At 41.5% G+C, this 11449-nt stretch overlaps 1 protein-coding gene across 1 annotated transcript in view; it reads left to right on the top strand.

Moving 5' to 3' along the window:
- Nucleotides 1-11449, top strand: part of PRIMPOL (primase and DNA directed polymerase) — an 80667-nt gene that overhangs the window by 1479 nt on the left and 67739 nt on the right. The window contains exons 2-3 of the mRNA XM_007940888.1: nt 4805-5302; nt 6521-6670. Coding sequence (XP_007939079.1) covers nt 4805-5302; nt 6521-6670 — 648 coding nt within the window. The remainder of the gene's footprint in view (nt 1-4804; nt 5303-6520; nt 6671-11449) is intronic.

Here is an 11449-nt window from a genome sequence, read left to right as displayed (position 1 = left end):
AAATTGTGGTCAATGTCATGAGACAAAGTGTATGTGAACTGCTGTATAGAAAGTGAATTTGCTCTGTAAATTTTCACCCAAACCACAAAAATAAATAAATAAATAACAATAAAACTGTTTCTTTCTTTTCTCTAGTTTAGGCCACAGGACCAGGAAGACAGGCTGGAGCACTCACCAGTATTCCAAAACCCTGAATTTATGCTGCAAAAGCCAAGAAACAAAAAACATCATACTTGTTATATTCAAGAAGAAAACAGAAAAGTCTTTGCAGCCCTAAGCATTTTATATGAAAGAAATGTAGAATGAAGGATCTTGGATGGCTTTTGTAAAAGTTACAGATGGCCTATAATGCTCTCTCCATCGCCCATTGAGAACCAGTGCTCTGTAGAATCAGATTCAGGTTTATAACTAACTGATTAATAAAATCCTGCTGACTGCAGAAGATTTGAAACTGCCAAAAGTCAGAGTTAATAGTATTTGTTCACTTAACATTCATGCTGTAATAACTCACCTAACACTTATTGTATGTAGAGCACTGTACACACTTAGAGTATATAAAGTAATGGATGAAACAAAGTCCCTATCCTCATTCAGAGCTTATATCAATGTTCACAGAGTATTCCACGGTGGCTCAACAATGCAGATTCCAGATAGTACATCATGTAAGTTCATCTTGTTATTGATGTGTGCCCTTGGGTCCAACTCATAGCAACCATATATGGCAGAGTAGAACTGTCTTATAGCGTTTCCTAGGCTGTAATCTTTACAGATTGTTCTAAGGAGTCTTAGTGGTACAATGGTTGAGCTCTCAGCTGCTAACAGAAAGTTCAGTAGTTCAAACCTACTACTCACTCAGTGGGAGAAAGATGTGGCAGTCTCCTTCCTTAAAGATTACAGCCCTGTAAACGCTATGGGGCAATTCTACTCTGTTTTACATGAGTTGGAATTGACTCGACAATAACAGGTGTTATCTTTACAGAAGCATACCTGTCAGGTCTTTTCTCCCACAGAGCAGCTGGTGGCTTCGAACTGCTGACCTTTTGGTTAGCAGCCAACTGCTTAACCATTGCACTACTAGGGCTCCTTAACTTCATCTTACCCATTGCCACTGAGATGATTCCAAGTCATAGCAAATCTGTAGAATAGAGTAGAGCTGCCCCAAAGGGTCTGCAAAGCTGTAACCTTTATGGACACAGACTACTACAATTTTCTCCCATGGAACAGCTGGTGGGTTTAAACTGCTGATCATTCCCTTAGTAGCCAAAAACTTAACTACTGGGCCACCAGGGCTCCTCAACTTCATCTAACTCTACCCTAATTCAGAAGCTCTATAATCAATATTTATGGAGCTCTGATGGCCTAGCAGTAAGGCATTTGGCTGCTAACCACAAGGCTGGCCATTCAAACCCACCAGCTGCTTCACAGGAGGAAGATGAGGCAATCTACTTCTGTAAAGATTTATAGCCTTGGAAACCCAAGTGGGATCTCTATGAGTTGGAATTGACTTGATGGCAGTGGGTTTGGTTTTGGGGTTTATAATCAGTATCTGAGGAGCTCTGGTAGCATAGTGCCTAATGCATTTATTTGGCTGCTAACCAGAAGGCTAGTGGTTCAAACCCACCAGCCACTCCTCGGAAGAAAGGTTGGCAATCTACTCCCTTAATGATACTGCCTCGGAAACCCAAGGAGAGGTCGCTATGAGTCCGTCCGACTCGACGGCACATAACAACAATAATCAATATCTGAAGGCAAAAACAAAATATTCAAAGAAATAACTAATATTATATAGAGCTTTACATTTACAAGGCATTGTCACAGACACATCTCATTTGATACTTACAACCATCTTGTGAAATATGTTTATTATGCCTATTTTGGGAGCTCTGGTAGCGTAGTGCCTAAGGCACTTGACTGCTAACCAGAAGGCTGGCAGTTCAAACCCACCAGCCACTCCTCGGAAGGAAGATGGGGCAATCTACTTCTGTAACGATACTGCCTCGGAAACCCAAGGAGGGGTCGCTATGAGTTGGGGCCAACTAGATGGCACATAACAACAACAACAACAACAACATGCATAATTTATGGATGAGCTAGTAAATGTTACCCTGGGAACTTGACCTCAAGTAGTAGGACAACACAGTATGTGTTCTCCTCCAATATGTTATTTGTTAAATGTGTACAAAATCATTCTTAACTTAAAACCTCTCCACACCTTTTTTAGGCTCAAAGACCACTGTTTCCCATCCCTGAGGCAGAGCTTAAAGTAACTGTCTAATTCTAGGCACCAGAATCAATGTAAATGCCATTCATAAAAGTAAAGATTGCTTTAAAATAGATTTGAAAGCAAAACATAGTTAACTTAGGTTTGTAAGCAGAATATAGTCATGTGCGGCTATCATCTCTCCAACCATGGTCCCAATTCCTTAAAGCCTATTACATTAAAAATTCAAGTTACAATGGTTTGTAATAACAAATGGGTGCTACTCTGCTACTAGCATCAAAGATCATTACTATACTATTATGCTAAAGATATTTTAGAGTATCTAGAAGTATTTCTTAAATGTTTTTTATGCAGATACAAGCCCTACCTATTTATTCCAACTTACATATTCCAACAACAAATTCAACTTAAAAGAGAGATTTAGGAATGGAATTTGTTCATAATCCAGAGACTGCCTATATATAATACGGTGTTCGCACAACATCCAAATCACAAATTCTATTTCACAGAATGTATCATGGATATTAAACACATGACTGTATAAAAGCATTGTAATTGTTTATATCAGATAAGACATCAGTCTCTGGTAAAAAGAAAATCTGATTTAATTGGGTACAATGTTTCATGTCTTTTACTTTGAACAGTAATTCATTCATTAAAACACATTCTCACTTTCAAAAGCCTTTTGCAAAAGAGTAAAGCAAAACAAAAGTTCAGTATCAGGCTGTGACAAGGAAGATTTAAGTTTTACATTTCATTCTTTACATTTCATGTCACCACCAGCACATTCAAACTAGCTGAGCACATTCTGATAAAGAGTGGTCTAATCACCTTGCTAGGGAGCTCTGGTAGCATAGTGCCTAAGGCACTTGACTGCTAACCAGAAGGCTGGCGGTTCAAACTCACCAGCCACTCCTCGTAAGAAAGGTGGGGCAATCTACCTCTGTAGTGATAATGCCTCGGAAATCCAAAGAGGGGTCCTGTGGGAAATCCAAAGTGGGGTCACTGTGTGTTAGGTCAATCTACTTCCGTAGTGATACAGCCTTGGAGACCCAAGGAGGGGTTGCTGAGTCGGGTCCCACTCGATGGCACATAACAACAACAACAAATGACCTTGCTGAACACTTTGTACTGCTATCTTGCATATTCATATTGTTCACCTATACTATTCCTTTCTAATCCCTATCTTTTCATTATAATTTCCTATATAATCCTGAAACAGATTATTTTTCCAGATAAGGCATAATTATTTTAAAGCACTGTAATAAAAACACAAATGATGGGCATTCACCGAGACATTCACTTGTGGCAAGCCTTGGATATGGGGAAGGACAATATGGACATATAAGTCCCTGCCCTCATGGAATTTGCTTACAATCTAGTATGGAAAACAGTAAACAATATATCGCAAAGGATATAACATTTCCCTCTTAGGAAAATCAAGGGCAACAGGAACATATAGCAGGAAGACCTAATCTTTAAGTGTTTAATGTGAATAGAAAGATAGGTATGTGTTCTTCAAGCAAAAATGAATGGGGTAGGGACAGAATGCAAGAGTGTTCCAGGCAGGGCAGGACATGAAACAGTGCAATGGTAAACAAGGTAAGGGAGTGAACACAGGAACCAAAATGAGTTTGGCCTGATGGTGCAGTGGTTGAAGTGCTCGGCTAACCAACCAGCCACTTGAGGGCCAGTCTGCTTTCATAAAGATTTACAGTCTTGGAAACCCTATGAGGCAGTTCTACTCTGTCCTGTAGGGTGTCTATGTGACCATTTTACAGAGATTGGATTTATCCTAAGGGCAAAGACACAGCTACCTGGAAGATCCATGAGGAGACTGCTGTAGCTGAGACTCAAACTCCTTGCCATGAAGTCATAGCAAGTCCAAGGCTGTAAATCCTTATGGAAGCAGACTGCCCCATTTATCTTCCAAGGAGCAGCTGGTGGGTTCAAACCACTGACTTTTTTGGTTAGCAGCCAAATGCCTTAACCACTACACCGCTAGAGCTCTTCCCGCAGCTGAGGCTAGGGTGGCTAAAATCGGAGTGAAGTGGAGGGATGTGCCAGACATTTAGAAGGTCCCCGTGGCTTTATGGCTGATTGGGAAATGGGCAGGATGGGCGAGAGGTGAAACGAATAACGTGTGGTTTCCAGACTTAGTGATGATTACTTGACGATTACTGAGAATGGGGAAAAGGCAGCGCTTTGGGAGTGAGGCTTGCGAGTAGATCCACTGGATCCATTGAAATACAGGTAACTCATATGAGAAAGGAACTCTTACTCAACAGGACCTGAGGGGATCTCAAAGCAGATATTAAGTGACTTTGGTCATGCTTACATTGTCACAGGGACGAACGAACATGAAGGATTCTAGGAAATCTGCACGTCTGAAATGGAATTGAAGTTTAACGCTTGAAATTAGCTCTCTGGCAAAGCTAACTAGACACATAGGATAGAAGAGACCAACCCCAAGTCTGAACAGAACCAATCCCGAAGACTAGCACCTCCAGCTCTGCACTTCGACCGCCGCGCACCCTCAGGGCACCATTTCCCGGAGTCGATCCTCCGCTCTTTCCCTCCCAGATCCTGCGGTCTCGGCCGCGATCAACTTCCCCCGCATCCTCGGGCCGGCTTCCTACCCTCCGGCCTGCTCTCTGCGCCCCCGGACCGGTCTCCCCTTCGCGGCTTCTGCCCCCTCGGCCCTGCCTCCTGCTCCCTGCCTCGGCGCCCCTGGACTAGCTTTCTGCTCCCCAGCCTCAGACCAGCCTTCCCGATCTTCAGTGTTTGCTCTGCACCAGTTGTCGTGGCAAGACAAAGGATCCACCGCCCCGACCCTGCCCGTCTCCTCGGTCTCGCCGAAGCAGCTGCAGACCCAGCAGATTCCTGGAGCAGGTGCTGGGCCAGAACTGACGGCGCCCGGCGTAAAGTGGCGAGGGCAGCACTCACCTCTACGCTTCCACACCACCGGCAGCAATCCCCTCTGCTCTGTTCCCGGTTCGATTTCTGTGGCCCTCAGGCGGGGGAGAAGAGCTGGCGAACAGGACCGCCCTCCAAAGCACCGCCCCTTTACGTCCCTACCCCGTAGGCGGAGTGTAATCCCCTTCCCGCCTCGCGCTGACCACGCCCCGACTTGGCCACGCCCCCAAGATCCGGCCACAGTGTAGGGCGCCCGCCTCCGAGGAGGATTGGCGGGCTTCCGCCCAAAGCGCGGGTTTCTGTAGGTAACCTGAGGGAGACCTGCTGTCCGCGCTGGACCCAAAGGGTATAGAGAAGGTTGACGACGCCTTGCCTGACGCCCAGTCTGACTTCCCGGATGAAGGAGAGCAGGCTGTCCCTCGGACTGGTAATCTCTACTAACCCTCTGATGATCTTCCCCTCTGATGCCTTTCATTATCTTATCATTATTCAATTGTTGTTGTTGTTGTTATGTGCAGTCCAGTCGACCCCAACTCATAGCGACCTCTCCTTGGGTTTCCGAGGCAGTATCCCTACAGAAGTAGGATTGCCCAACCTTCCCTCCGAGGAGTGGCTGGTGGGTTTGAACCGCCAACCTTCTGGTTAACAGTCAAGTGCTTTAGGCCCTGTGCTACCAGAGCTTCTCATCATTCAATTAGTTTTTCCCAAATCAAAAACCTTAGCTGTCCTACTGGTTCCTGCTTATTTTGGGTCACGAACTCATTTCATACCTGATGCATGTATGAATATACCAACACACATGAGCACGGAATTCTGCATGCAATTTCAAGAGGTTCATGACATTCTGGTGCCAAATCGGGGACCTGTTAAGAACTATCCTGCCCCATTATTTTTGTCTATTAGAGTATAAGTCCAGGACTATATTCTGTTCCCCTCCTCAGAAGGAAGGTTGGGCAGTCTATTTCTGTAGTGATACTGCCTTGGAAACCCAAGGAGGGGTCACTATGAGTCGGGTCCGACCCGACGGCACATAACAACAATAACAACAACAATATCCTGTACATAAACATGCGTAGTTACATTATGGCTAGCATTTTTGAGTGCTTACTCCACACACATATTTTCGTTATACATTTTCTTATTGTATTCTTTTAATAACCCTTTAAGGTAGAAATTCCATTCTCCAAGGGGCCTTAAAGAAGTAGTTTGCTTTTGCTGTATTGATCTAGGTTCAGAGTCAGTGGAGTAAACTCGGGTGTCAGGAAAAAAACAAATGCCTTAGGGTCACCATGAGTCTGAGTCAAATCAACTGCAGCTGTTTTTTTTTTTCTCTCTTGCTCTCAAACAGACAACCAGTGCTTTGCAATCCTTTTTCTGCTGCAGCAAAACTGAATGATAGGATCCACTTCCAGCAGTGGTTCAGCATGACAGTAATTCTCAAGGAGGTGACTAATGTAGTGGAACAAGTCTTCCCAACCCGATTTGTGATGCCCAAACCCAGTAGTGTCATTAGGATTGGTATTCCTCAGTGCGGTAACATGGTGTCATCATATCTCCCCCTCCACTTGTACCAAACTGTACAGAATCCTTAGTAATGATTATTATCAATTTTAATCTTAGAATAGTATGTAATAAATATGATTGTAAATTGCTTAAATGTAATAGTTCATAGATTATATGAATACTAATAACAAAATTGCTTTATAAAATCTTTCTACATTTAATTATTTAATTGAGCAGAAGCCCCTTTTGATTTATCTCTTTCCTTCTTCATTCTCAAGAAGTTTTTGATATAGGTTCTATACTTATATCACTTATATACTACTTACCACAATATTGTAGTTAAAACACCAGAAAATTTGACAAAATCATTAACTGTAAAAACAGCAGCAACAAAGACAACTGTGTGCTTGTAGCACATGCAGACAAACCTATATGAGTTGAAGTATTAATTGTAATTGGGAAAGAATGACGGCTCTAACCAGAGCACATTAAAAGGTTCAAAAAGTGAATTAGCATAGAGTTTTAGCCTTATAGGCTTATTGATACAAGGAAGCTGGGGATTCAAAAAGTGTCTTATTTCTGTAACTACTTACAGGGATATTTTTATTAAAAATAATAAATTTCTGCTGAAACACTGCGCAAAAATTTTTTAGCTAGTCATTTTGGTGTCACCCCCTGTGACAGTGCCACCCAATTCGTTCTGCACCACTGTCAACCCCCATCCCACCCCTCTATACTCTCCCTAGTGATGTCACTGCCCAAACCCCTTCCTGTGCTAAACTTTCTTAACAAGATGCTTCAAATACTGCATCAGTAGCAGATTTCTGTTTTATTGTAAATTATACTAATTTACTTAGTGTAGCAAAATCTTAATTACAGCAAAACGGCTGAGTGGAGGCAATATCGTCTGGCTGAGTCCAGTGATTTCTCTTTATTGAGGTAACAGAACTTACACACCTTGATCTGGGCCTTAAAATACCTAAAAGAGAAGATTAGGTAAGGCACCATGGGGCCTTCCAGGTGAGAGAAACATGTGCAAGAGGATGCTTAGAGTGGGCAAGGAACCAGGGAGTGGTCATTATTCTTTTGACGAGAAAGATGATCAATGAGAAATAAAATGGGTAAATTACTTAGGACCAGAGTATGGAGGTGAGTTTAGACTCCATGAGGTAAACTACAGTGTGAATTTAATGATACAAAGAATCATAAACAGGGCACAAATGAAAAGTTATGAAAATAGTTTTAAGTATGATTAGTCTGGCAGAGTTGTGTTAGTTAGATGGGAGATTGTATAGGCAGATGGAAAGGAGGAACTGGAAAAGAATAATGTATCACTGTGTTTTTTCTTAAGGGGCTCTCGTGGCATAGTGCCTAAGGCATTTTGACTGTTAACCAGAAGGTTGGTGGTTCAAACCTACCAGCCACTCCACAGAAGGAAGACTGGGCAATCTGCTTCTGTAAAGATTAACTGTCACGGAAACCCAAAGAGGGTTGCTATGAGTCAGAATCGACTCGATGGGTTATCTCTTACAGTAGATTTAAATGGAAAATTTAAATGTGAGTTGTTTTTGTTCAAGCAAAGTGACTAAAGTGGGGGGAAAAGTTAGTCAATTTTTGTTTAGTTTCTCAAGGTGTTATTAATATAGAAAGTAAACCTTGTCCAATAATATCACTATAAATGGATTTTAGTAATATACCTTACTAAGAAAACCTTATCAGTGGGAGAAATAGTATAAGTACATTCTAAAAGGCCAAACAGGAATTAAGAAAGCATCACTAAATACTAGAACTAGAACACAGATGGCAGAAAACACAAAATGCTGATGAATCCAAGTTTCAGGGCAGAGGGAAAAGTCAGAGTTGGGGAAGAAGAATTGATCAGTGACTGACAGGCAAAATAAAGAAGCTGAGAGAGCTGGGCTAAGGAAAACCATGCCAAAGCTGACCTCTTTTCTCCCTAGAAGCCCGTGAGCATGAAGAATGCTCCTTTTAGTCCAGTGCTCTTGGGCACAGGCCATTAGGTATCATAGCTGGGCAAGTCTGGGCATAAACACAGAGAAGCCAGGGCTATATTTAGGGTAAATGTCTGAGTCTTCTCTTCATTCCCATTCCCATTGTTTCTTCTTTGACTACAGTTACTCTAAAAAGATTAAATCAAGCATACTTTGCTAGCCAGCCTTTTTTCTATCCTGGTAACAGTTGTAACAACAGTATAAAATATTAAATAAATATGCCTGTGCTATTTTAAGAAATATATAAAAGAGCTTTTAAAGTCTCCCATGGTGTAGTGGAAAGAACTCTGATGATGCAGTGCCTAGGGTACTTTGCCTGCTAACCAGAAAGTTGGCATATCAAACCCACCAGCTGCTCTGCAGAAGGAAGATGAGGCAATCTACTTCCATAAAGATTTACTGCTTTGGAAACCCAGTGGGGGTTGCTTAGAGTCAGAATCAACTCGATGGCAGTGGGTATGATGTAGTGGGTAAGGCATTTGGGTGCTAACCAAAGGTCAGTGGTTCAAACCCACTAGCCACCCTGCAGGACGAAGATAAGGCAATCTACTTCCATTAAGATTTACAGCCTTGGAAACCCAATGGGGGTCACTATGAGTCCAAATTGACTCGATGGCAGTGGGTTTGGTTTGGTTTTTTGTTTTTTAAAAGTATAATGGTTATCATTTTTCTTTAGAACTTGGAGATTATCATCCAAAATAGATAATGATCCAGGACTTCAAACTAGTACATTCTGATTCACCCCCTGTTGAGAATTTGCATTTCCACCCCAAATATCCACCACTCGGCTGTTAGTTTGTTGAACTGTGGCGGTTTGCATGTTGCTGTGATGCTGGAAACTATGCCACTGGTATTTCAAATACCAGCAGGGTCACCCATGGTGGACAGGTTTCAGCAGAGCTTCCAGCCTAAGACAGACTAGGAAGAAGGATGGGGCACTCTCCTGAAAAAATTGACCAATGAAAACCTTATCAATAGCAGTGGAACATTGATATAGTGCCCCCAAAGATGAGGCCTTCAAGTTGGCAAGGCATTCAAAATATGACTGGGGAAGAGCTGCCTCCACAAAATATAGTCCACCTTAAATTACATGGATGGAGTAAAGCTTTCAAGATCTTCATTTACTGATATGGCATGACTCAAAATGAGAAGAAACAGCTGCAAACATTCATTAAACATTCGAATGTGGACTGTACAAAGTATGAATCTAGGAAAATTGGAGGTTGTAAAAAATGAAATGGAACATAAAAGGATTGATATCCTAGGCTTTAGTGAGTTGAAATGGACTGATATGGCCATTTTGAATTGGACAGTCATATGGTCTACTATGCTGGGAATTCCAAATTGAAGAAGAATAGCATCACATTCATCGTCAAAAAGAACATTTCAAGATCTATATTGAAGTACAATGCTGTGATAGGATAATATCCATACATATACAAAGAAGATCAGTTAATACTACTATTATTAAAATTTCAGAACAAACTACTAAAGCCAAATAAAAGAAATTGAAGATTTTTACCAACCCATGCAGTCTGAAATTGACCAAGCATGCAATCAATACTTACTGATAATCGGAATGCAAAAGCTCAAAATGAGGATCAGTAGTTGGAAAATTTGGCCTTGGTGATAGAAATGATGCTGGAGATCGCATGATAGAGACCAGGTACTTATTCATTGCAAATACCTTTTTGTATCAACATAAATGGGTGATTATACACATGGACCTCACCAGATGGAATGTACAGGAATCAAATTGACTACATTTTTGGAAAGAGATGTTAGAGAAACTCATGTATCATCGGTCAGAACAAGGCTAGGACCTGACTGTGGGACAGACCATAAATTTTTCATATGCAAGTTAAGTTGAAGCTGAAGAAAATTAAAACAAGTCTGTAAGGGCCAAATTATAGCCTTGAGTATATCCCACCTGCATTTATAGACAATCTAAGAAGAGATTTGACACATTGAACACAAATGACCAAAGACCAAATAAGTTGTGGGATGATATGAAGGACATCATATATGAAGAAAGCACAAAGGTCATTACAAAGAAAAGATCAAATGACTGTCCAATGAACTCTGAAACATCTTAAACATAGAATAAATTAAAAAAAAAAAAAAAAAAAAAAAACACCTCGCTGTCATTGAGTCGAATCTGATCCACAGCAACCCCTCCTTCAGTTTCCGAGGCAGCATCTCTACAGAAATAGATTGCCCAACCTTCCTTCTGAGGAGTGGATAGTGGATTTGAACTGCCAGCCTTCTGGTTAGCAGTCAAATGCCTTAAACACTACGCCACCAGAGCTCCTAAACATACAATAGCTAAAGCAAATAAAGAAATAGTAAAGGAACTAAACAATTTCAAAGGGTGGCTCAGGAAGACAGAGTAAAGTCTTATAATGAAATGTGCAAACTGGAGTTAGTAAATGAAAGGGGAAGAACACCTTGGTATTTCTCAAGCCAAAAGAACTGAAGGAAAAATTGAAGCTTTGAGTTGCAATATTGAAGGATTCAACAGGTAAAATATTGAACGATGCAGGAAGTGTGAAAAGAAGATGGAAGGAATACAGTCACTGTTCCAAAAAGAATTGGTCAGCATTCAGCCATTTCAGGAGGTAGTATGTGATCAAGAATTGATAATACTGAAAAAAGAAATTCAAGCTGCACTGAGGCATTGGCAAAATACAGTGTTCCAGAAATTGATGGAATAAGATGTTTCAAAAAATGGATGGAGGTTCCGGCAAGATGGCGGACTAGGCACAAGGACTGCACAGACGCTCTTCAACAAAGAAAA

Source organism: Orycteropus afer, unplaced genomic scaffold (assembly GCF_000298275.1).
Source record: "Orycteropus afer afer isolate SDZICR_OR568_19922 unplaced genomic scaffold, OryAfe1.0 scaffold00073, whole genome shotgun sequence".
Lineage (NCBI taxonomy): Eukaryota > Metazoa > Chordata > Mammalia > Tubulidentata > Orycteropodidae > Orycteropus > Orycteropus afer.
Note: the sequence above shows the minus strand (reverse complement) of the source record. Positions and strands in the feature narration are given on the sequence as shown.